This window comes from Herpailurus yagouaroundi, unplaced genomic scaffold, assembly GCF_014898765.1.
Source record: "Herpailurus yagouaroundi ecotype Mexico unplaced genomic scaffold, PumYag 180, whole genome shotgun sequence".
Taxonomy (NCBI): Eukaryota; Metazoa; Chordata; class Mammalia; order Carnivora; family Felidae; genus Herpailurus; species Herpailurus yagouaroundi.
In genome coordinates this window covers 3,735,593-3,759,032 of record NW_024412411.1, presented here as the reverse complement: position 1 = coordinate 3,759,032, position 23,440 = coordinate 3,735,593, and the positions used below count along the sequence as shown (strand labels likewise).

Genomic DNA, 23,440 nt, shown 5'->3' with positions numbered 1-23,440 from the left:
GTCTCTCTCTCTCTCCCCCCCGACCCTGCCCCTCCCCTGCTTGCTCACCAGATCTCTCTCTCAAAATAAATAAATAAACATTAAAAAAATGTTTTCAGTAAGAGAGAAAATATCTATTAATATGATAGCAAATCACACATTTATTTGAGCATCCTGCAGTATGATAAAGAATGCATTAGACCTGACATTTGAACTTTAGATTGGTGTTATCAGCTGTGGGATTTGGGGAAAGTCCCTTCCCATTTCTGACCCTCCTTTCCCTCATCTGTTAAAAGTGGGATCAGATAGCTGCCCTTTCACTTTGTTTTTTCATGAAGAGCCTGGTTGAATGAGAAGAACATGGGCTTTGAAGTCAGTCTTGAATTGGAACTCTGGCTTCAGGATTGGATGGCTGTACAATGCTGAGATGTTCCTTAAGATCTTGGAGCCTCAGTGTCCTATTAGTTAAATGAGGATAATAGCACTTACCGGCAGGAATTATTGAAAAGGTTAAATGAAAAAATTTTTGTGAACTGATTGGTCCAGTACCTGGCACATTGTAGGTGTGAGTCTTGTAAAAATGTAAAGTTTTTGGCACTGTAGGGAATACAGAAACTTTAGACGTAATCTCTGGTCAAAAGGATCAGTTGAAAAAAACAAAACTGATACATATGAAATAGTAGTGACCAGTGGCAAACATAAGTAATTAAATGTCTGATTACTTGGTGCATATAGTAAGTACTATATGAATATTCCATAATATTATCATGGGAACTTGAGAATCATAACTTAAGAACTCACTATCATAAGTTCTCAGGAAACCAGAATCCTACTTCTGTTGTGTACTAACTAGCTGTTTGAATTTAAGCAAGCATTTAATCTTCCTGTGCCTTAATTTTCCCCTTATTAAATTGAAGGGCTTAACCACCAAATGAGCCAATAATAAAATTTTATAAATCTAGTTAAGAAAGAAACTTTGTTGAAGGTAGGATTGGATGAGGTGAACCTTGTAAGTGATGGCCCAGCTATGGACATGAGTATGATGTGTTTATTAGAAAATGAAGACATAAGAGATCAAACATTAGTTCATATGAATATATGCTCTAACTGAAACCTTGGAAAAGTGTAACTATTTCTTAAGCTATGTGGTAGGTATTTGTTTCTTTATTCTTTTATGTACTCTTTTATATGCATATTTCGTTTAAAAGAAAGAAAAGTGCATGGTTCTGGAAGCCATGAGGAAGCAGCCTGGTGGCCAGCCTGACAAAGCCCACACTGGGCCCCAATCATGAGTGGCCACCACTAGGCTTCAGGAGGTGCTAGGTTCATCAGAGCCCTTCCTCTCACCTCCTCTTCTCTACGTAGACTAGGCAGGCTACAGCAAACAGAAGCAGTTGAGTTCTTTTATATCTAAACAGCAAAACACCAAAGAGGAAGTTGAGAGAACTCCACTCTCTCTATTATACAAGCCTTCCTGACACCCTGTAACCATGTGCCTTGCACCAAGTGGAAAATAAACTCCAACCTGCCGGTTGGAAAGAAAGAAAGAAAGAAAGAAAGAAAGAAAGAAAGAAAGAAAGAAAGAAAGAGGGAGGGAGGGAGGGAGGGAGGGAGGAAGGAAGGAAGGAAGGAAGGAAGGAAGGAAGGAAGGAAGAAAAAAGAAAGAAAGAAAGAAGAGGGGCGCCTGGGTGGCTCAGTTGGTTAAGAGTCCGACTTCGGCTCAGGTCATGATCTCGCAATTTGTGAGTTCGTGCCCCGCATCGGGCTCTGTGCTGACAGCTCAGAGCCTGGAGCCTGCTTCGGATTCTGTGTCTCCTTTCTCTCTGCCCCTCCCCTGCTCATACTCTGTCTCTCTCTGTCTCTCAATAATAAATAAATGTTAAAAAATTTAAAAAAAAAAAGAAAGAAGAAAATGTATAAGGTAAACTAATGAATATATTGCCACAAATTAGTGTAAAACATGAATAGGTCCAGGTTGAAAAGAGCAAGGCAGTAAAACAGAGTATATTAATTCCTCAAGTAAGGATAATTTATAGGAACAAGTGAAAATGTTAGCATTTTACAGTTTATAAAATATTTTCAAGTCCAACATCTTCTTTGATGTTTAAATTTTTTTTTTTTAACGTTTATTTATTTTTTTGGGACAGAGAGAGACAGAGCATGAACGGGGGAGGGGCAGAGAGAGAGGGAGACACAGAATCAGAAACAGGGTCCAGGCTCTGAGCCGTCAGCCCAGAGCCCGACGCGGGGCTTGAACTCACGGACCGCGAGATCGTGACCTGGCTGAAGTCGGACGCTTAACCGACTGCGCCACCCAGGCGCCCCTTCTTTGATGTTTAAAACAATCTTGTGTAGTAGGTAGGATGGTTTGTTTTCTTTCTTTCTTTGTATCTATTTTACCTTATTCCAACGGGAAGTTAGGACAATTACAAATACATGTTAAGGACAGAAAGATTTTTTTTAGTACATAAGAAAATATTTACATTTTAAATCATTAAAAACTTTTTGTTTAAGGTAAATGAAAATACAGTAGGAAGAATGAGAGGAAGCTCCTGGGATTTACTACTATGCATGCAGTGGGTATTCTCATTTCTGATGAATTTGGGTTTCAGAGTTTAAAAGTGACATACCCAGGGTCACCCTAATGCCAACCCTGATAGTAGGTGCAGGTTTTATTTGAAAATAAAATAATTTAAGTAAAAAAGTTTTCTCATACATACCCACCTCCAAAAAAAAAAAAAGTAAATGAAAAATATCTGTGTATGTTATAATTGTTTCTGATTAGATATGGCTGTGCTGGTGCTGGAAGTAATCACCAAACTTGATCATCTTCCAATTGGTAGAGTTCAGATGAGTGGACTAGCTCAGCTTTCTCCAACCCATCACATCAGTGGATTTTTTACCATTGTTTCACCAACATCTAAGAAACTTGGAGAACTCCAGGTAAAAATGTTTTAATTCTTTGCTGCATAGAATAAAATTTTTTCAGTACAAGTAGTTGAGTCTGTTTGTAGAATGGATAGGTACATGACTCTCATTTATCATGGGAATTCCCACTTCATGCCTTTGTTCGTGTTTTTACCCAGTCTTTTTTTTTTTTTTAATATAATTTATTGTCAAATTGGCTTACATATAAGCCCATATCATCCCAACAAGTGCCCTCCTTAATGCCCATCACCCATTTTCTCCTCTTCCCCACCCCCCCATCCACCCTTAGTTTGTTCTCTGTATTTAAGAGTCTCTTGTGGTTTGCCTCCTTCCCTCTCTGTTTGTAACTATTTTTTTCCCCTTCCCACCCCCCATGGACTTCTGTTAAGTTTGTCAAGATCTACATATGAGTGAAAACATGATACCTGTCCTTCTCTGACTGACTTATTTCACTCAGCATAATACCTTCCAGTTCCATCCACGTTGCTACAAATGGCACCATCTTTATAATGTATCTTATCCAAATCCTCTTAGTGCTTTACTACCCATCTGAAGTGCCAACAGTCCTTCACAGCTCCTACTGCATTCATTCTTCTCTGTACTCTTTATTAAATTTATGACATTAATTATATAATCATTGGTTACAATCCTACACAATCTCTAAAATTATGTACTAGTCATTTCCCTTTAATTCCCTTTCTTTTTAGTTTCTAGATTCCCTGGGAGGCAGGACATTGTTTTCTACTTTCTGTGTTTTTCCCACAGCTCCTAACATAATGCCAAGCAATAATTGCTTGTTCGACTCATGTAAGTGGCATCTTTGATGTGTTCATTCGTGCCTACAACCTTTTTATACAGTATTATGTGCCACTAAGGATACAGAGATAAGAGATGATTCTTTCATATAGTTTTCCAAAGTCACATAGGAGGAAATAGAGGAATAATAAGTAGAATGCTGTGTGATAGATGTTATGCTACATATGTGTACAGGATGGTGGAAAGAACATGGAAGGGTCCTTTTCTGAGCGAGACTTTTTGGGAGTGCTTCCTAGAAAGTTCTGAGTATTCAAATCACTTAGAAATTTAATGAATTTTACCTTTTCAAATGTATTCTAAAATACAGAAGGTTAAACAGGTAGAGAAAAGACATACAGCATTATCAAATGTGAGAACTTCTTCTAAAACTATGAGCACAGGAGTGCCTAGCTGGCTCAGTCGGAAGAGCAGGAGACTCTCGATCTCTGGGTCCTGAGTTGGAGCCCCACATTGGGTGTAGAGATTGCTAAAAAAAAAAAAAAGCCAAAAAAACAAAAAAAACAACAAGCGCATAAATGTGTTAGTGGAACAGAATAGAGTCCAGAAATAATTCTGGGGCGCCTGGGTGGCTCAGTCTAAGTGTCTGACTTTGGCTCAGGTCATGATCTCATGGTTCATGAGTTCAAGCCCCATATCAGGCTCTGTGCTGACAGTTGCTGAGCCTGGAGCCTGCTTCAAATTCTGTTGTCTCCCTCTCTCTCTGCCCCTCCCTCAGTTGCGCTCTGTCTCTCAAAAATAAACAAACATTAAAAAAAAAAAGAATTCCAACTGAATGAAAGAATGTAACATTTTCTTTCTCATATTTTTATATATAATGAATTAAAAAATAGTGGCACCTTATGTTAGTATCTTCATAGTGAAGCGAGTATGGTTACTTTTCTGATAATGGTACAGATTTACCTTAGATCTGCAAGACAATTTGGCATTGTATTTCAAGAGCCCTAAAATTGCCATATATCATTTACCTAAGTAATTCTACCTTAGGAACTTATCCTAAGGAAATACCATAAAAAGAGAGGGAAGCTATATGCTTACGTCTAGTCATGGAAATACACTTAAAAAAATTTTTTTTTAATGTTTATTTATTTTTGAGAGAGAAAGAGACAAAGCCTGAGCAGGGGAGGGACAGAGAGAAAGGGAAACACAGAATCCAAAGCAGGTTCCAGGTTCTGAGCGGTCAGCACAGAGCCCGTTGCAGGGCTCAAACTCATGAACCACGAGATCATGACCTGAGCCGAAGTTGGATGCTTAACGGACTGAGCCATCTATGCACCCCAGAAATACACTTTTAATGTTGAAAAATGAAAACAATGTATTCAAAAATATTAAAATTATAGTCTATTAGTAGAATATTTTGTTTCTGTAAAAGACAAAATTACATAATTGTATAGCCTCATGGAAAAATGGATTTTGGATTGATGACAAACAAGAATTAAAATTAAATCCACATACATACATGTATTATCAATGACTGGGAAAAAATAAGGAAAATTACAAACAGTTGGAGTAGGGACACCTGGGTGTCTCAGTCAGTTAAACATCCAGCTTCGGCTCAGGTCATAATCTCATGTTTCGTAGGTTCAGGCCCCGCATCTGACAGCTCGGAGCCTAGAGCCTGCTTCAGATTCTGTCTCCCTTTTTCTCTGCCACCACCCTGCTCATGCTCTGTCTCTCTCTCTTAAAAATAAAAAATTTGAAGTGTAGGATTCTAGGTGGGGTTTTTTCCTATTTTTAAAATTGAGATATAATTTGGGGTGCCTGGTGGCTTAGTTGGTTAAGTGTCCAACTCTTGATTTCACCTTAGTCACAATGTGAAGATTCAGTTTGTGGGATTGAGCCCCAGGTCAGGCTCTGTCCTCACAGCATGGAGCCTGCTTGGGATTCTCTCTCCTCCTCTCTCTCGCTCTCTCTCTCTCTCTCTCTCTCTCTCTGCCCCTGGCGTTCTCATTTTTAAAAAATAAAATAAAATTGAGATATAATTCCCATGTCATAAGATTCACCCTTTTAAACAATTCAGTGTTTTTTAATATGTCCACAAGATTTTATAACCATCACCACTATCTAATTCCAAAAAGGAGCACTGTGCCCATTAGCAGTCATACCCCTTTTCACCCTTTACCAGTCCCTGGCAACCACTAATTTAACTTCTGTTTTTAATGTATTTGCCTATTCAGGACCATTCATATAAATGAAATAATATATTATGTAGCATTTTGTAACTGACTTCTTTCATGTAGCATGATGTTTTCAAAGTTCATCTTTGTTGTGGCAATTATCGGTACTTCATTCCTTATGATGCCTGGATAATGTTCCATTGTATGGATAGGCCACATGTTTATCCATTCTTCAGTTGATGAACATTTGGTTTATTTCCACTTCTTGACCACTGTGAATAATGGCAGCCGCCATAAACATTCACTTACAAGGTTTTTTGTGAACATGTTTTCATTTCTTTTGGGCATATACCTAGGAGTAGAATTTCAGTCACAGGGTAGGTATGTTTAACTTTGAAGAACTGCCAGACTGTTTTCTAAGGTGCCTGCGTCATTTTTTCCCTGTATTTAAATATCAGTTGCTGCAATAATACTTGTGTGAGTGTTTATTTAAATGTCATTGGAATTTTTGGAAAATTGTATAGAGCTTTACAGACAGAAGTCAGATTTTAAAAGATTATGGAATAAGGAAATAAGTAGCAATTAGAGATTTCTGTTTCCCAAGTAAATGTCAACGAAAAGAGGGAGAGGTAGTGTGATCTAGTGGAAATAGCACTAGAGTTGGACATGAGAAATTGGTTAAAATGCAATTCTGGTGTTCACTTGTCCTCTCTGAGCTTCCGTATCCTATTTTATAAACTGAATGTACTAAAACATTTCCCTCACAGCATTGTTGCAGGGATTGAGATTTAAAAAATTTGGAAACACTTAACATGGTGTTGAGGCATGTGATGGGGACATGGCAAATTTATTTGAATTTGAGAGGACACTAACTGTGGGTAGCAGAATTCAGAAGTTTGATCATTACTGTTTTAGAACAGGGGTTGACACACTTTGCCTGGTGTTCCATATCTGGCCTTCTAACTGAACGTGGTTTTTGCATTTTTAAAATGGTTATTTGAAAACTAATATCCAATAAATAAAGCCTAAAATATTTATTCTCTGCCCCTTTACGGAATATGCTTGCTGGCCCCTTTTTAGAGCATGATTTGTTTGTAGACCAAAGAGAAGCAAGTGAAGAAAGAAATTGAAAATAAGAGGATAACTGAGCCAGTATCATGAAGGTCATGAAGAGAATTAAATGGGAATGAGTTTTTATCATGAACTCAGCTAATAGGGTTACGTTGGGAATAGAGGAATTATAACCAGTAGGAAAAGAGGAAGAACATTTTGATATAGACAAAATTGAAGAAGTTCATTCTGATAGTTTTCTCATCAGCATTTATTGTATGCCTATCTACCATATGTTAGGCACTATATATTTTGTTAACTTTTTTTTTGTTTTTCTTAGAGATATGCAAAACAATATCTTATATGTATAAAATATAAAAACAACATATAATGGAATGCCCATTGTCTCCTCACCCAGGCTAAGAATTTTTTTTTTTATGTTTATTTATTTTGAGAGAGCAAGAAAGAGCGCAAGCAGGGTTGGGGTAGAGAGAGAGGGAGAAAGAATCCCAAGCAGGCTCCTCACTGTCAGCACAGAGCCCAATGTGGGGCTTGACCTGAGCTGAAATCAAGAGTCCAAAGCTTAACTGACTGAGCTACCCAGGTGCCCCCAGACTAAGAAATATTAATAGAGTAAGTAAAAGGAGCCAGTTTTAGAGATTCATCCGTATTGTTTTGTATATCAGTAGTTCCCTTTTGCAGAGGTATGTTCTATTGCATTGATAATTTCACAGTTGTGGTTTTGTTTTGTTTTGTTTTTATCTGTTTACCAGTTGGTGGACATTTGGGTTTTCTTTTTTTGTTTGTTTTTTGTTTTGTTTTGTTTTTATTTTTATTTTTTTTACTACTTTTTGCTTGTTATGAATAAAGCAACTCTTTGTGTGGACATGTGTTTTTATTTTCTTCGGAAAATACCCAAAAATGGAATTGCTGAGTCATGGTTAACTTTTTAAGAAACTACCAGACCATTTCCAAAGTGGTTGCATAACTTTACATTCCCATCAGTAGTATATAAACATTCTCCGTATAAACATCTACTTGGTATGTAGTTGTTCCACGTCCTTGCCATTACTTGGTTTGGATAGTCTTTTTAATTTTTGTCATTCTAGTGTTCTACTGAGTAGGTACTGATATCTCACTATGGTTTTAGTTTGTATTTCCTGATGATTAATATACTGAGTATTTTTTCATAGGCTTTTGGGCCATTATCTTCAGGGATTTACAGGCTATATAACCCCCAAGGCAAGTCTGACTCACTCACCACCTATATTTGTAGATAATTTTATTAGAAAACAGCCATACTCACTTATTTGCGTGTGGTCTGTTGCACCTTCCACGCTGTAACAGCAATGTAGAGTAGTCCCCCCGCCCACATCTGCAGTTTCTTTTTTGGTGATTTTAATGTAGTTGGGAAGCCGATGATCCTCCTTCTGACTTATCCTCAGAAATCAGTATCAGCCTATCGCCATGTCACAATGCTTAGGTCGTTCATAGGTCGTTCACCACACTTAATGTCATCACGTGTGCATTTATTTTATCATCTTATCACTAGAATAAAGGTGAATACAGTACAATAAGATATTTTGAGCAAGACCACATTCACATAATTTATTTTATTATTAACTATTGTAAATCTCTTACTGTACCTAATTTTTAAGTTAAACTTTGTCATAGTTATGTAAGTATATAAGAAAAAAACATAGGTATAGGTTCAGTACTATCTGCAGTTTGAGGCATCCACTGGGGATCTTGGAACATATCCCCCGTGGATAAGGAGGGACTATTGTAATTATGACAGAAACTGTATGGCATGCAAAGCCTAAAATATTCTCTGGCTCCTTCACAGGAAAGAAAAAGTAATCAGTATATCTTATGGTTCAGCTTTAAAGAGGGATTCCATATGTAGTCAATTCAAGACTGTTTTGGGGACCAGCAAAGCAGTGATATGACAAGAACTCCCATCACTCACTGCATACTCATTTTTTAAAAAGTTTTTAAATATTTATTTATTTTTGAGAGAGAGAGAGAGAGACAGAATGTGATCAGGGGAGGGGCAGAGAGAGAGGGAGACACAGAATCCAAAGCAGGCTCCAGGCTCTGAGCTGTTAGCATAGAGCCTGATGCAGGGCTTGAATTCACAAACCATGAGATCATGACCTGAGTCGAAGTCTGATGCTCAATCGACTGAGCCACCCAGGTGCCCCTGATACTCAGTTTTAAAAGTCATTTTTTTTTTCAACGTTTATTTATTTTTGGGACCGAGAGAGACAGAGCATGAACGGGGGAGGGGCAGAGAGAGAGGGAGACACAGAATCGGAAACAGGCTCCAGGCTCTGAGCCATCAGCCCAGAGCCTGACGCGGGGCTCGAACTCCCGGACCGCGAGATCGTGACCTGGCTGAAGTCGGACGCTTAACCGACTGCGCCACCCAGGCGCCCCAAAAGTCATTTTTAAATTAATATTTTACCTTCACATAAAGAGTCAAATAACTCTGTTACAAAAATGAGTCCCTCACAAAGACCCATACTTTTCCCAGAGGCAACTACTTTCAACTCCTGCCCCTGATTCTTATGGTATTTACCTCTATAGTTCCAAATAATATGCTTATATTTATGTCACATCTTCATCTCCTCTCCCACCCTCTCAGTTTTCAGGCACTGTCTTCTGACTTCCTAATACAGAAGATGCAAATTTAGCTCAATCCCACATCCTTCTACCTCCCCATCTCCCAACCTGCCCACTCAGTTATACTATAAACATTGATTGTTGATCTAACCAAAATTACTGAGCAACTTTCATGCCACAACAACAAAGTACAGTAGTCTCCCCTATCCGCAATTTCTCTTTCGGTGGTTTTAGTGTAGTTGGGAAGCATGTGATGCTCCTTCTGACTTATCCTCAGAAGATCAGTAGTAGCCGATCTCCATGTCACAATGCTTATGTTGTTCATCAAACTTAATGTCATCATGTACGCATTTTATCATCTTATCACTAGAATAAAGTTAAGTACAGTACAATATTTTGAGCAAGACTACATTCACATAATTTATTATATAAGCAGGTAGCATAATATATACATACGTATGATTCTTTTACATTGTAATTGAAGAACAAGTAAATTATAAATTCTTTCATTTTGAAATCAGTTCCTTTGATCTGACTAAAAATATCAGACGTTTTACATTTGGTGGACACTACAGCATTGATTTTTTTAAACCATTTAAGAATAAAATTTAGTTTTTCTTCAGTTTAACAACAAAATAACTGTTTACAAACATGAGTGTTTCCAATCAAGGGCAGAATCTTAGCACAATAATTTTTGAAGTTAGGATATTATTACTAAGACATTCTTCTATAAAATTTATTTTTATTTTAAGGATAGAGAGAGCACGAGTGGGGGAGAGGGATGGGGGGGTGCAGAGAATCCCAAGCAGGCTCCACGCTCCATGAGGAACTCGATGCTGGGCTCAATCCCACGATCCTGAGATCGTGACCTGAGTCGAAATCAAGAGCCAGATGCTTAACTGACTGATCCACCCAAGCACCCTGAGACTTTGATACCTTAAAGTTCTTATCTTAATACATAATTTCACGTCGTAGGAGTATCACTTATTTATTTATTTGCATTTTAAAAACAAACCTTATTTGGGGCGCCTGGGTGGTGCAGTCGGTTAAGCGTCCGACTTCAGCCAGGTCACGATCTCGCGGTCCGTGAGTTCGAGCCCCGCGTCGGGCTCTGGGCTGATGGCTCAGAGCCTGGAGCCTGTTTCCGATTCTGTGTCTCCCTCTCTCTCTGCCCCTCCCCCGTTCATGCTCTGTCTCTCTCTGTCCCCAAAATAAATAAACGTTGAAAAAAAATTTTTTTTAAAATAAAAACAAACCTTATTTAAAATCAGTACTTTTCTGTTTATTCCATTTTTGTCCTGCATCTTTTTTACATACTAATTATAATTCTACTATAGGTTGTTTCATAATGCTGTCTTTTGACAGTCACATTTTACCTCCTAACAGTCACTTTTTGTGGGTGGTTTTTTTTTTTTTTTTTGCCTTATTTTATCAGTAGGAATATTCTCTTCCACACAGAAATATGCCTTCTCACATTTCTTTTGAAAATCATGGGTCTCTAATTCTCTCTGGGACAGGAGAAATATTTCACTTTCCTCTTGATTCTGCTGTAAGAAAGACCATAGTCTACAGAACCCAGAGATGGTACAGGAATAGTATAAACTCTATACACCTAAATTTGACAATTTACATGAATTCTTCGAAAACCACAAACTACCAAAAATCACTCAAAATGAAATACCTGGGGCACCTGTGTGGCTCAGTTGGTTGAGCTCTGAGTCTTGATTTCAGCTCAGGTCATGATCCCAGGGTTGTGGGAGTGAGTCCCACATTGGGCTCTGTGCTGAGCATGAGGCCTGTTAAAGATTCTCTCTCTCCCTTTGCCCCTCCTCCCCCATGTGTGTGTGTGCATGCTCTCTCTTTCTCTCTCAAATAAAAAAAGAAATACATAACCTGAATAGACCTGTAACTATTAAATTGCTTTTGCATTTTAGACCCTTTTACAAAAAAACCCTTCCAGGCCAAGTTAATTTTACTGGCAAATTCTTCCAAACATTTTAAAAAAATGGAAGGGGCACCTGGGTGGCACCATCAGTTAAGCATCCAACTCTTGATCTCGGCTCAGGTCATGATATATCACAGTTCATGAGTTCAAGTCTTGCATTGGGCTCTGTGCTGCTGGCCTAGAACTTGCTTGGGATTCTGTCTGTCCAAATAAAGAAAGGAAGGGGGGTGGGGGTGGGAGGAAGTGTACCAATTTTGCACAATCTTTTCCAGAAAATAGGAGAAAATACTTTTCAGTTTATTTTATGAGTCTTGCACCACCTTGATAGCAAAGCTAGAGAAGGACAGTTTAAGATCTAGACCTAAAAATAAACCTAAAAATCCTCAAGAAAATATTAGCGAGTTGGGTCCAGCACTATATAAAAAGGATAAGACCATGTCCAGGTGGGGTCTATCCCAGGAAAGCAAGACTGTCTCAGTTTTTGAAAATCAACCAGTGTGACAAGCCACGTTAATAATAGAATACTACTAAGTCTGGGGGCGCCTGGGTGGCGCAGTTGGTTGGGCGTCCGACTTCAGCCAGGTCATGATCTCGCGGTCCGTGAGTTCGAGCCCCGCGTCAGGCTCTGGGCTGATGGCTCAGAGCCTGGAGCCTGTTTCCGATTCTGTGTCTCCCTCTCTCTCTGCCCCTCCCCTGTTCATGCTCTGTCTCTCTCTGTCCCAAAAATAAATAAACGTTGAAAAAAAAAATTTAAATAAATAAATAAATAAATAAAAAGAATACTACTAAGTCTGTAAAAAAGGCATCAACTATTGATACACACACGACATACAGGAACCTGAGAGGCATTACTCTGAGTGAAAGAAGCCTGTCCCAAAAGGTTACATACCATATGTTTTCCATTTATATGACATTCTCAAAAAGCCAGAACCATAATAGTCCAGAATAGATCAGCTGTTGCTAGGGATTAGGGGTGAAGGGAGCGTGTGACTACAGAGGGCTAGCTTCATGGAGCTTTTTGAGATGATGGAAGTGTTCTCTATCTCGATTGTGGTGGTGGTTACATGCATCTATTCATAGGTTAAAATTTATAGGAGTGTATTTACACACAAAAATGTCCATTTTATTGTAAGAAAGTAAAATTTTTAAAAGCCCCCACAGACCAAATGTGATGATGAACAACAGTTATCAGTCTGCCTCATTGAAATATGGCTGGGGACTTTTCAAATTGGAGCATGTACCCTGACTAAAGCCACTAGTCTACTTCATCTAATTTTTGCCACATTGGAACGGAGACACAGCATTGTTGGATTTTCTGATTTTCCAAGAGAAGCCAGAATTACTAAATCTTACACAAAATCTGGTATTGTAAAGCATGGTTACATAATTTAAAAAAAATTTTTAAGTGCTGTGTTGACCAGCATAGGTCTGAAAAATAGGCATACTAATAGGCTGTCACTGATGCTGATGTTGTAGTAGATCATCGTGGGCAGCTTAGTGTTAAAGACAGCCTTGAGTCATTGAGAGAAGACTGATGAATGTCCCTAGGGTTGCTCTGTTATGGGTGTGAGACTTTTATGGTAGACTTATGGTATTTGTGGGTGGCATGGGCTTCTGAAGAGATGTGATATATTTAGGTGACAGAATGATGGTCTGGGGATGGTACCAGAACGGAATAAGTCAACTTCCCTCATCCCGGCTAGTAAAAGCAGTAGTTTCCATTGGAGAAGACTTCAGAGAAATTGGGGCATTTTAAGAAAGGGAATGTTCAGTTCAAGTGGTAAGGAAGTTTGTATGAAATAGAAATCCTACAGGGCTCTGTGAGGGGATTGGCAGAGGAGTGAACACAAGGATGAACCGTGATTGAGGAGGAGTATGACTGAGGTGGACAGGAATGCTAATCTAGGAGGTGAATGTAGGAGTGTATTGGGTACATTATATGGAAGCAAAGGAGTTAAGAGTGGCAATCTCTTGCATTTGTAGGAATTGCTGAAACATTTTATACCTCTAAAGCTTGACTCATGCTCTTCCCTCTACCTGGAATGTTGTGCCTCAACCTCCCTCAGCCTTATCTGTATCATTCCTATACAAAATTCTAAATCCAGGGGCAGCTGGGTGGCTCAGTCGGTTAAGCGACCGACTTCGGCTCAGGTCATGATCTCGCGGTCCGTGAGTTTGAGCCCCGCGTCGGGCTCTGTGCTGACAGCTCAGAGCCTGGAGCCTGTTTCAGATTCTGTGTCTCCCTCTCTCTGACCCTCCCCCATTCATGCTCTGTCTCTCTCTGTCTCAAAAATAAATAAATGTTAAAAAAATTTTTTTTTAGTAAATAAAATCCTAAATCCAGATGTTTACGTTTCACTTCTGGAAACCATCCCTGGCACTCCTTCCTCACCTCTTCCCCAAGCTCAGACCTCTCTTTCTCATACCATCCAGTATATATCCCTATCTCAGAGCTTACCATCTTATATTAAAATTACTTTTTTTTAAGTTCCCCTATAAAATACCATGGTCCTCTGTGGGTCAGGTTCCATATTTTATTCATCTCTTTGCCTTAGACAGGTAGCACACAGCCTGGCATTGAGCTAGTACCAATAAATATTTCTTGAACAGAGAAGTTAGGTTAGCACATGTTTTAATTATAAGATTGGCATAGCAGGTACCTGGACTTTCTTCTTTCTTTAAGAGCCACTGGTAGTATAGGACTATGAGCTGTTTTGTGATTGGCTCAGATCTGCTTAGAGAAAAAGCAAAACTCAGTGCCAGATAGCAAGTCATGGTTAAGGCCAGGGACATCGCCTTTATTCTCAGTGTCTTCTTTGTTTCTAAAATACAGTGGCAGCCTTTTGGGAAATGATGAATGGTAAGGGAACGCTTTCTGACATTTACATTTGGGCAGCCAGGATTTTATGTGAGCTATTACAGTGATCACTGCACAGAGTATTTATCCTACTGCATTCCTGTCATTTGTCTTTGTAGAAAATCTTGATGGTGAACAGATTTAAAAGACTTTATGTTACCTAGTTCATGAAAAGAATTCTCATCAGGAGCCAGGTGTATTTTATTGAGTCTGTGCCTTTGCAGTTTCTCTGCACAAATTATTCCATTGACCTTTCCAGAGACATCTTAAAATAATCTAACTGCAACTTTCCCTTATTGTGTTAGGCCATTTATCATTATTTAACTCTGGCTGCTCGAACAATTCCTTCTGCTTTCTCTGTCATTGGAACTGAACTTTCAACATCATTCTTTTATTTTGTGGTATATTCTTCCATTTCTTTCCTAAAGTTTTGCTTTAGGCTGTATTTTTTAGACTCTGTTACTCCATTAGACTTTTCAGGGGCTGGAGAGCCATTTAGTAGAGAACCTGAACTCACAGGAATGAGATGATAAAAGAAACTTCAAGTGATTACTTTTCATGTTAGTGTTTTTCCCTCTTCCCCCTGCCTAATCTCCAGCATAGAATTAAGGTCTTATTTTTCTCAAATAACCAACAATAGGGATGTGGAAGATGTTACTATTCTTTTATTCATCGGACATAATAATTAGACATTGTTAGGCATAATAGACTTGCACACTAAGTGTGTCTTATGCTATTCAGTCCAGACAAAAATGAAAAGAACAAGTCCATGCCTTCAAGGAATTCAGAATCTAATCAGGATAATGAATGAACTAAAAGTTACAAAATACCTCCTGTAAGCCTCCGCTTTTTTTTTTTCCTTCAAATAGAACAGTATACTTTCCTGACAGAGTTATATCATTCATTACATGAGCTTCTCGGTGTGACAAACTTAGCACACCTTATGGCCTGTAGTAAGTTCAATGAATGGGGCTTATATTGATGGATAGATAAAGAATAAGTGGAAACATGAAGGAAATGGCCATGACATCTCTATCTAGACACAAAGAAGTTTTCACAGAGAAAGTAATACTGCAAGAAATTGCATATACAAAGACATAAGGGAATGAAACATAAGGTACATTTAGAGAACCCTAAATAATTGCTATATCTGGGAGAGAGGGATGGACGAGGGGAGGAAAGTGAGAGGTAAGGCTTCTGAGGTAGGCAGGAATTTGAACTTGATCCTATAAGGAGTGGGGGCCATATTAATCAGGGAGTCTTAAAATTAGTCAATACCAAAGAAAATTTATGATATATTACATGTCTCTTTCAGGTCTCACTTGCTCTGGAGCCTCTGTCAGAAACTTATGACAGCTACAATCCTCTTCCTACCACTGACATGACAGAAAATGTGGTTTTATCTGAGCAGGAATTCAGAGAATATACTGAACCCAACAATACTCAGTTTCTGGTTCCATCAAGGCCTCGTAGGATACCTACCACCAAAATGGACGGAAAAGAGTTAACAGCTAACAGTAGTAGGTCAACCACTCCGAGGTAATTACCACAGTCTGTCAGCTAACTCCCACTGTACTGATCATTTCTTTTATTTGTGTTTGGATTAAAGACTGAATGTAGTCATTCATTCAGCAAATAAATATGAAGTACCTACTGTGTGCCTAGGCCAGTACCAATTACTAGGCATAGAAATTAATGAGACAATTCTTATCTTTGAGGATTGCTCACAATCTATTAGGGAGACCAATGTACAGATAAATAAGTAAGATTAAGTCATACACAGATGCCATGATAGATGTCCATGAGGGAAAGGAGGGAAAGGGTGGTATTTCGTGAAACAGAATGGAGTAAGAGAAATAGATTTTTTTATTTTCTAATTTAAGAGGGATAGTGAGCATGAGTGGGGTAGAGGGGCGGAGGTGGGGAGAGAGACAGAATCCCAAGCAGACTCCGTGCTTCATTGCAGAGCCCAATGTGGGGCTTGATCCCACGACCCTGGGATCATGACCTGAGCCAAAATCAAGAGTCAGATGCTCAACGAGCTGAGCCACCCAGGCGCCCCGAAATAGATTTGTCTTTTAAATAATTACGAGGCATTTGTTTTGTGTCTGGCTCTGTGCTGAGCTCTTTATTTCATTGTCTCACTTGAGCCGCAACCATACGACTGTAGGTGAAGCATGTATTATTTATTTCATTTGGGAGATCAAAAATGGATTTACAAAGCCTAAACTACACTGCTCTAAACCACTCATGCACTTTCTGTCTCCGACAAAGTGAAATGTTACCGTAATGGGTAATATATTGCTAAAATTCTCCTTTATTTTAAAACAGGGGAAAGGACCACTTGTACTTTGCAGAGAACTCTGATACAATAAAGGATTCTTCCTTTGGACTACAACACCATCTTAATTCAGGACAGAGTTTAGAGTGTATGACTCTGAAAGGCAGAGCCCCACAGAAGCAGATGTCCCTTCTTAACAGTTCTGAATTCCAGCCTCAAATTACGACAGTGGGCAAGAGTCACAGTGACTCATGCATTGTTTCTTCAAACAACCCCCCTACCAAGGACCTTCTTTCAGGTATGTATGTATTTATGAACAAAGACTAAGCTATATTTATTAGAATTACTCTGCCTGTTAGTTTTCAAAGAGAACCAAGACTTCTGCTTGAACTAAATAGCCAAATAAAAGTGAGTAATCTCACTGACATTCAGAATCTCTCATCATTTAAAGGCAGCTCCATTAAACCAGTAAGTTACTTCTAAATAATTATTGGTGCTTACAACTGTAGGTTTAGGGAAGGAGCCATTTAAAATGAACCTGGATATGGGGGGAAAGCATTTATCATATCATATTATTCTTTATTTTTCCACAAATAATTTAAAGCAAATATGCTTTTTGTCTCATCAGCAGTATTTAATTGTACCACTGTGGAGAGGCTAGTACTAAATCTGTCTCACATTCTGAAAATTGTTGGTCTCAGTGGAAATATTCAGTGCACAACAACTGCTAATCTTAAACCTGGGAATTGAATATGACTTGCAGCCAAACAGAAGTAGAAGGAAGTCAGTTTACCTATATAAGGGCTTAAATTGAAATTTAAAAGTCCAAATAGGATTATTTGGGAGTGGTATTATAAAAGCAACTGAGGTCCTTACATTACAATGTAATGCTTCAACCATATATCTCTGTAACATTAGTAGCATGACAGGAATTTGTTTCCATGCTCACAAGTAAATTTCCAAAGTAGAATATCTGCAGCATTAGTAGAAAAGTCTTTAAAATAACTATTTGGATACATAATTTACATTAGTCAGGGTATTTTTTTCATGAAGAAAGATATTTCATTCATATTTTTTCAACTGAAATGTCTCTGATCCCCTATTTTAAAAAATATACTCTGATTATAATCTATCAATGTTAATCTTCAGTGCAATCCTAGGCTACATTAACAAGAATGAATTATCCCAATATACTATACTATACTATCTGCACCTGTCAGCTCACACCTGGAATATTTTGTATAGTCACCAGACTTGGAGAAAGATATTTTTTGCTCATTAAGCAGTTACTTACTTAGTACCTATCATATGTCTGGCATTCTTCTACATGTCAGAATACAGCGATTTAAATTAAAAGAAAAACAAAATTCTGCGTCATGGACCTTGTATTCTAGATGGAAAGACCAATGATAAACCAGGTAAATAGGTAAATATGTAGTGTTAGATGATGATAACGGCAATGGGAAAAAAACAAAGGAAGGCAGATGAGAGAAGGGGATTTTAGTTTTACATAGGTTGGCAAAGGAAGGCCTCATTAAAAAAATAACATGAGGGGCGCCTGGGTGGCGCAGTCGGTTAAGCGTCCGACTTCAGCCAGGTCACGATCTCGCGGTCCGGGAGTTCGAGCCCCGCGTCAGTCTCTGGGCTGATGGCTCAGAGCCTGGAGCCTGTTTCCGATTCTGTGCCTCCCTCTCTCTCTGCCCCTCCCCCGTTCATGCTCTGTCTCTCTCTGTCCCAAAAATAAATAAACGTTGAAAAAAAAAAAAAATAACATGAGAGTAAAGATCTAAAGAAGATGAGTTCCTTCTAAAGAGAGTAACCAGGTTGAGGAAGGGACCACCAAGAGCTATTTAGCCTCAGAAAAACAGCTATCATTTATTGAGCATTCATTATGTGCTAGATACTATGCCAAGTACCTTATCCACATAATCTTACAAAAACCAAGTGAGGTAGGGATTGTTATCCCCATTTAAAAACGAAAACACAGGGGGCGCCTGGGTGGCGCAGTCGGTTAAGCGTCCGACTTCAGCCAGGTCACGATCTCGCGGTCCGTGAGTTCGAGCCCCGCGTCAGGCTCTGGGCTGATGGCTCGGAGCCTAGAGCCCGTTTCCGATTCTGTGTCTCCCTCTCTCTCTGCCCCTCCCCCGTTCATACTCTGTCTCTCTCTGTCCCAAAAATAAATAAATGTTAAAAACGAAAACACAGGCTCAGAATTAGGGAGCTCCTGTCCTATCAAAGGGGGCAGCTGCTCCTCAGCTCTAGTTCATTATTGCCTTTAGACTCTAAGGCAAGGTCCTCTGCTTTATCCTACTGTAGGTTCATTGTTTACCTAGGCCTGCCTTTTTTTTTTCATTTTTCCTTAAATCAGGACTTTTCTGGGGTGCCTGCGTGGCTCAGTTGGTTAAGCGTCTGACATTGGCTCAGGTCATGATCTCACAGTTCATGGATTCGAGCCCAGCATCGGTCTCTGTGCTGACAGCTCAGAACCTGGAACCGGCTTCTGCTTCTGTTTCCCTCTCTCTGTGCCCCTCCCCACTCATGCTCTGTCTCAGTCTCTCAAAAGTAAATAAACATTAAAAAAAATGAAGGAAAAAAAAAGACCTTTCTGCTCTACTGTCCAAGCCAAGCAAAATATGACAGGTACAGCACATGGACTGCCAATGTGTAGTCTCTTCCATGAGATTTAATGAGGATCAGTTGTCTTAAAGATGAAACAAGACAGATTGTGACTCAGCCTGAGTTAATAGTATAACCTGTACAGGGGCGCCTTGGTGGCTCAGTCGGTTGGGCGTCTGACTTTGGCTCAGGTCATGATCTCACGGTTCATGAGCTCAAGCCTCATGTTGGGCTCTGTACTGATAGCTCAGAGCCAGGAGCCAGCTTTGGATCTGTGTCTCCTTCTTTCTCTCCCCCTCTCCCTCTCACACTCTGTCTGTCTCTCTCTCTTAAAAATAAACATCACACACACAAAAAATAGTATGACCTACACACAATAGGAAAGGACAGTTTCAAGAGGTAGTGAATTCTCTATCACTGGAAATGGTCAAGCATGAGCTAGTTCACCTTCTGATGGGACTTTTTTAGATTGTATTGAATTTTCAAGTGGACAGATAGGATGTTTTAAGGCCCCTTCCAACCACAAGATTCTGGAGAACTAAGGTTAAGTGGCCCACTCTAGTCTAAAGTAGGTCTAGAGCTGGGATTCTGAGAGGGATGTAACAAATACTGTAAATGTAAATGTCTTCCTGGTCTTTATTATACCGACATGACACCAGAAAAGAGGTATAGAGCTGAATTGGTGAACTGGCTAGTATTTATGAAACATGAACTGCACATCCTTCTTATGAGAGTTGCGTTTAGAATAGATAGCAAGGAGTCAGAACAAAAACCAGAAACTGTACATCTCCCTGAGTTTAGCAGGGGCTGTGCACATGGCACGTGGAAAATAAACAAGGGAAACATTTGTCCTAAACTCACTTGAATGCCTTTTTTAATTTAGGAAATGATTACTGAGTTGAGGTGCAGAAGGATGCCATGACAGCTCTTATAATGTAGGTACCAGCTTCCCCTTGAGAAGGGGAGATCAGATGTTTTTTAGTTGCCATGTCTTTGACTTTAGAAAAGCTTTTCCAAGAATGGCTGTTTCAACAAGGAAACCACATGGAGGCCAATAAATGGGACCATCTGTGCTCAGACTTGTCCTACTTGTTTTCCTCAAGGTTTATTTCCTTTTTAAAACCTGCTTTTGGAAAATATCTTAAGTACCTATTCCCATTTAGATATAAATTACTGATTAAGTCACTTTTAAATTATTCCATTCTCTGAGGAATTTTTATTTAACAGGGATAAAAACTTTTTTTTTTTTGAGTTTATTTTTTCTGACAGTACATGTCTGTGTGCACAAGCGAGAGAGGGGCAGACAGAGAGAGAGGAAGAAAGAGAATCCCAAGCAGACTCCCAAGTATCTTTTGAGTGATTGTTTTAGATCAATCATTGTTTTGAGTATTGGGGGTACAATGATAAATAATGTATAGTCTTTGACCTTAAGGAATTCAGTCTAATAAAGGAAACAGACTCCAAAGCAGATGTAGTACAATTATGTATGATATAAACAACAGTGGACGTATTTATTAAAACGTTTTATCAAATGCCTGATATATACTAGGCACTGTGTCAGACACTGAGAATATAAAAATCAGCAAGAGCCAATCCCTGGTCTCAAAGTTGATTGGGTGAGATAGACAATTATAATACTGTATGATAAATTCTTGGATGGAATTAAATACCCAGAGCTTTGAGAACATGAAGTATTGTATTTATGGAATTGAAAATAGTTGGGTATGTTAGATCACAAAGTACCAAGGCTATTATTTCTCCAGAAACATTTTGGGTATCAGTAGAAAAACTATTTTTCTACATGGCCCTGAAATCAATTGAAGTTTACTATCAACACTGCTTGTTATTATCCACTTTATTCATAGTACATTTGAGTGTGCCCACCTCATTGAAGAACTTTAAACTGTACTGAGTAAAGCCAAGTACCAACTAGAAACTAAAAGAAGAATTTTCTGTCACATAGCAATCTTTAGCCAAATTTCCAATGCCAGCAAGTCCATGTTTTCCTCACCCTTTCCCATTGAATAAACAAGACAATCATTTTTTTTGGCTGAGTCTTAAAGAAATAAAAAAAAAAAACAATACTGAACAATTATTGTGCTACCATTGTTTACATTAAAAATGTTAATGTATATTAAGTGAAAACCAATTTCAAAACAGTATACGTATGTTTACAAAAGAGGAAATATATAAATACGTCTGTGTGTATACATAATTTTAAAAACTATAAGAAATATATCACAATATTAACGGTAAGTATTCCTGGGTAGTGACATTAATGGGCATATTAGAGGCTGCCTACATTTCTTGACCTTTGGCTCCCTCCACCTTAAAGTCAGCAAGGATACGTTAAGTCTTTCTCCTGCTTCAAATCTCGGACATCATAACCTACAAAAAGGCAGGGAAAACTCTGCTTTTAAAAGGTTTGAGCAGGGGCTCCTGGGTGACTCAGTCAGTTGAGCATCTGACTTTGGCCCAGGTCATGATCTCTCGGCTTGTAGGTTTGAGCCCCACGTTGGACTCTGTGCTGACAGCTCAGAACCTGGAGCCTGCTTCAGATTCTGTGTCTCCCTTTCCCTCTGCCTCTCCCCTGCTTGTGCTCTGTCTCTTTCTCTCTCAAAAATAAATAAACAAGACAAAAAAAAAAAAGGTTTGGGCAACCAAGAAGATCTCTCTATCTTAAGGTTGACTGATTTGGAACATAATTACAAAATCTCTTCACGGCACTTAGATGAATGTTTGAATCAGAGAGAAGATATGTGTACACCAGAGTTGGGAATCCTGGGAGGAATTATCTTAGAATTCTGAATGGTCGATCTTTATTTTCTTTTAGTTTAGTTGTGTTTTCATTGAACATACGATATTTTGGGTTTTGTTTTGTTTTTTTACTTTTTAAGCTATATTTTGAATTCTTTATACTAACAAATGTTAGATGTTTATGGATCTTGTTTTCCCCCCCTTGGCCCGACTACCATATCTTCTTTCTTTTTGGAAGCTTTAAAACTCTAGACTAAGAGAGATGGGCACTTGGTGTCTAGTCTCAGTTAACCTCCAAAGCAACTCTGGAACCTCAAGAAAATAATACTTTCCACTGTTCCTTGGAATAATGCCACTGGTCCTAAGCTTTAAAAAGATGTCTAAGGAGTAAAGTAGGGTCATATCTAGTATAGTAATTAAAATCATAGGATTTTGGCGCGCCTGTCCAGCTCAGTTGGTGGAGTGTGCAACTCTTGATCCCAGGGTTCTGAGTCTGAGCACCATGTTGGGTGTGGAGATTATTTAAAAACATAAAATCTTAAAAAAATAATAAAAAATAAAAATCATAGGATGTGAAGTCATACTGGTTATACTGTGTGTATAACTTGGGCAAGTTACTTATCTTCTGTGCCTCAATTTTCTTCATCTGTAAAATGAAGAAAATAATAGTACCTATCTCAGAGAATTCTTAGGAGGATTAAATGAGTTAATATATAATATATGTAGAGTAGTGCCCAGCACATGGTTAAGAGTTCAGTAAATTATCATTGCTATTATTGTTGTTGTTGCCTAAGGATAGTAAATTTACTTAGGTAGGTTTTTCTTTTTTTTTTTTATGTTTATTTTATTTTTGAGAGAGATGGTGTGAGTGGGGGAGGGGTGGAGGATCTGAACCAGAATCTGTGCTGACAGCAGACAGCCCAATGTGGGTCTCAAACTCACAAACCACACAATCATGACCTGAGCTGAAGTCAGGTACTTAACCGACTGAGCCACCAGGCGCCCCACTTAGGTAAATTTTTCTTTTTTTTTTTTCATCGTTTATTTATTTTTGGGACAGAGAGAGACAGAGCATGAACGGGGGAGGGGCAGAGAGCGAGGGAGGCACAGAATCGGAAACAGGCTCCAGGCTCTGAGCCATCAGCCCAGAGCCTGACGTGGGGCTCGAACTCCCGGACCGCGAGATCGTGACCTGGCTGAAGTCGGACGCTTAACCGACTGCGCCACCCAGGCGCCCCAGGTAAATTTTTCTTATCAGAAACTCTGAAGCCTTCATCTTGACTTTTTTTTTTTTTAATTTTTTTTTTTAACGTTTATTTATTTTTGAGACAGAGAGACACAGCATGAACGGGGGAGGGGCAGAGAGAGAGGGAGACACAGAATCGGAAGCAGGCTCCAGGCTCTGAGCCATCAGCCCAGAGCCCGACGCGGGGCTCGAACTCGTGGACCGTGAGATCGTGACCTGAGCTGAA

At 39.0% G+C, this 23,440-nt stretch overlaps 1 protein-coding gene across 7 annotated transcripts in view; it reads left to right on the top strand.

Annotated features, from left to right (window-relative positions):
* The window catches only part of C2CD3 (C2 domain containing 3 centriole elongation regulator), a 148,274-nt gene that overhangs the window by 5,988 nt on the left and 118,846 nt on the right, over positions 1-23,440 (top strand). For 6 of the 7 annotated variants that reach the window (XM_040489300.1, XM_040489298.1, XM_040489297.1 and 3 more), the window contains exons 3-5: positions 2,765-2,922; positions 15,630-15,853; positions 16,646-16,893. In XM_040489300.1, the coding sequence (XP_040345234.1) occupies positions 2,765-2,922; positions 15,630-15,853; positions 16,646-16,893 (630 nt within the window). The remainder of the gene's footprint in view (positions 1-2,764; positions 2,923-15,629; positions 15,854-16,645; positions 16,894-23,440) is intronic. The other variant, XM_040489301.1, reaches the window with a different exon arrangement.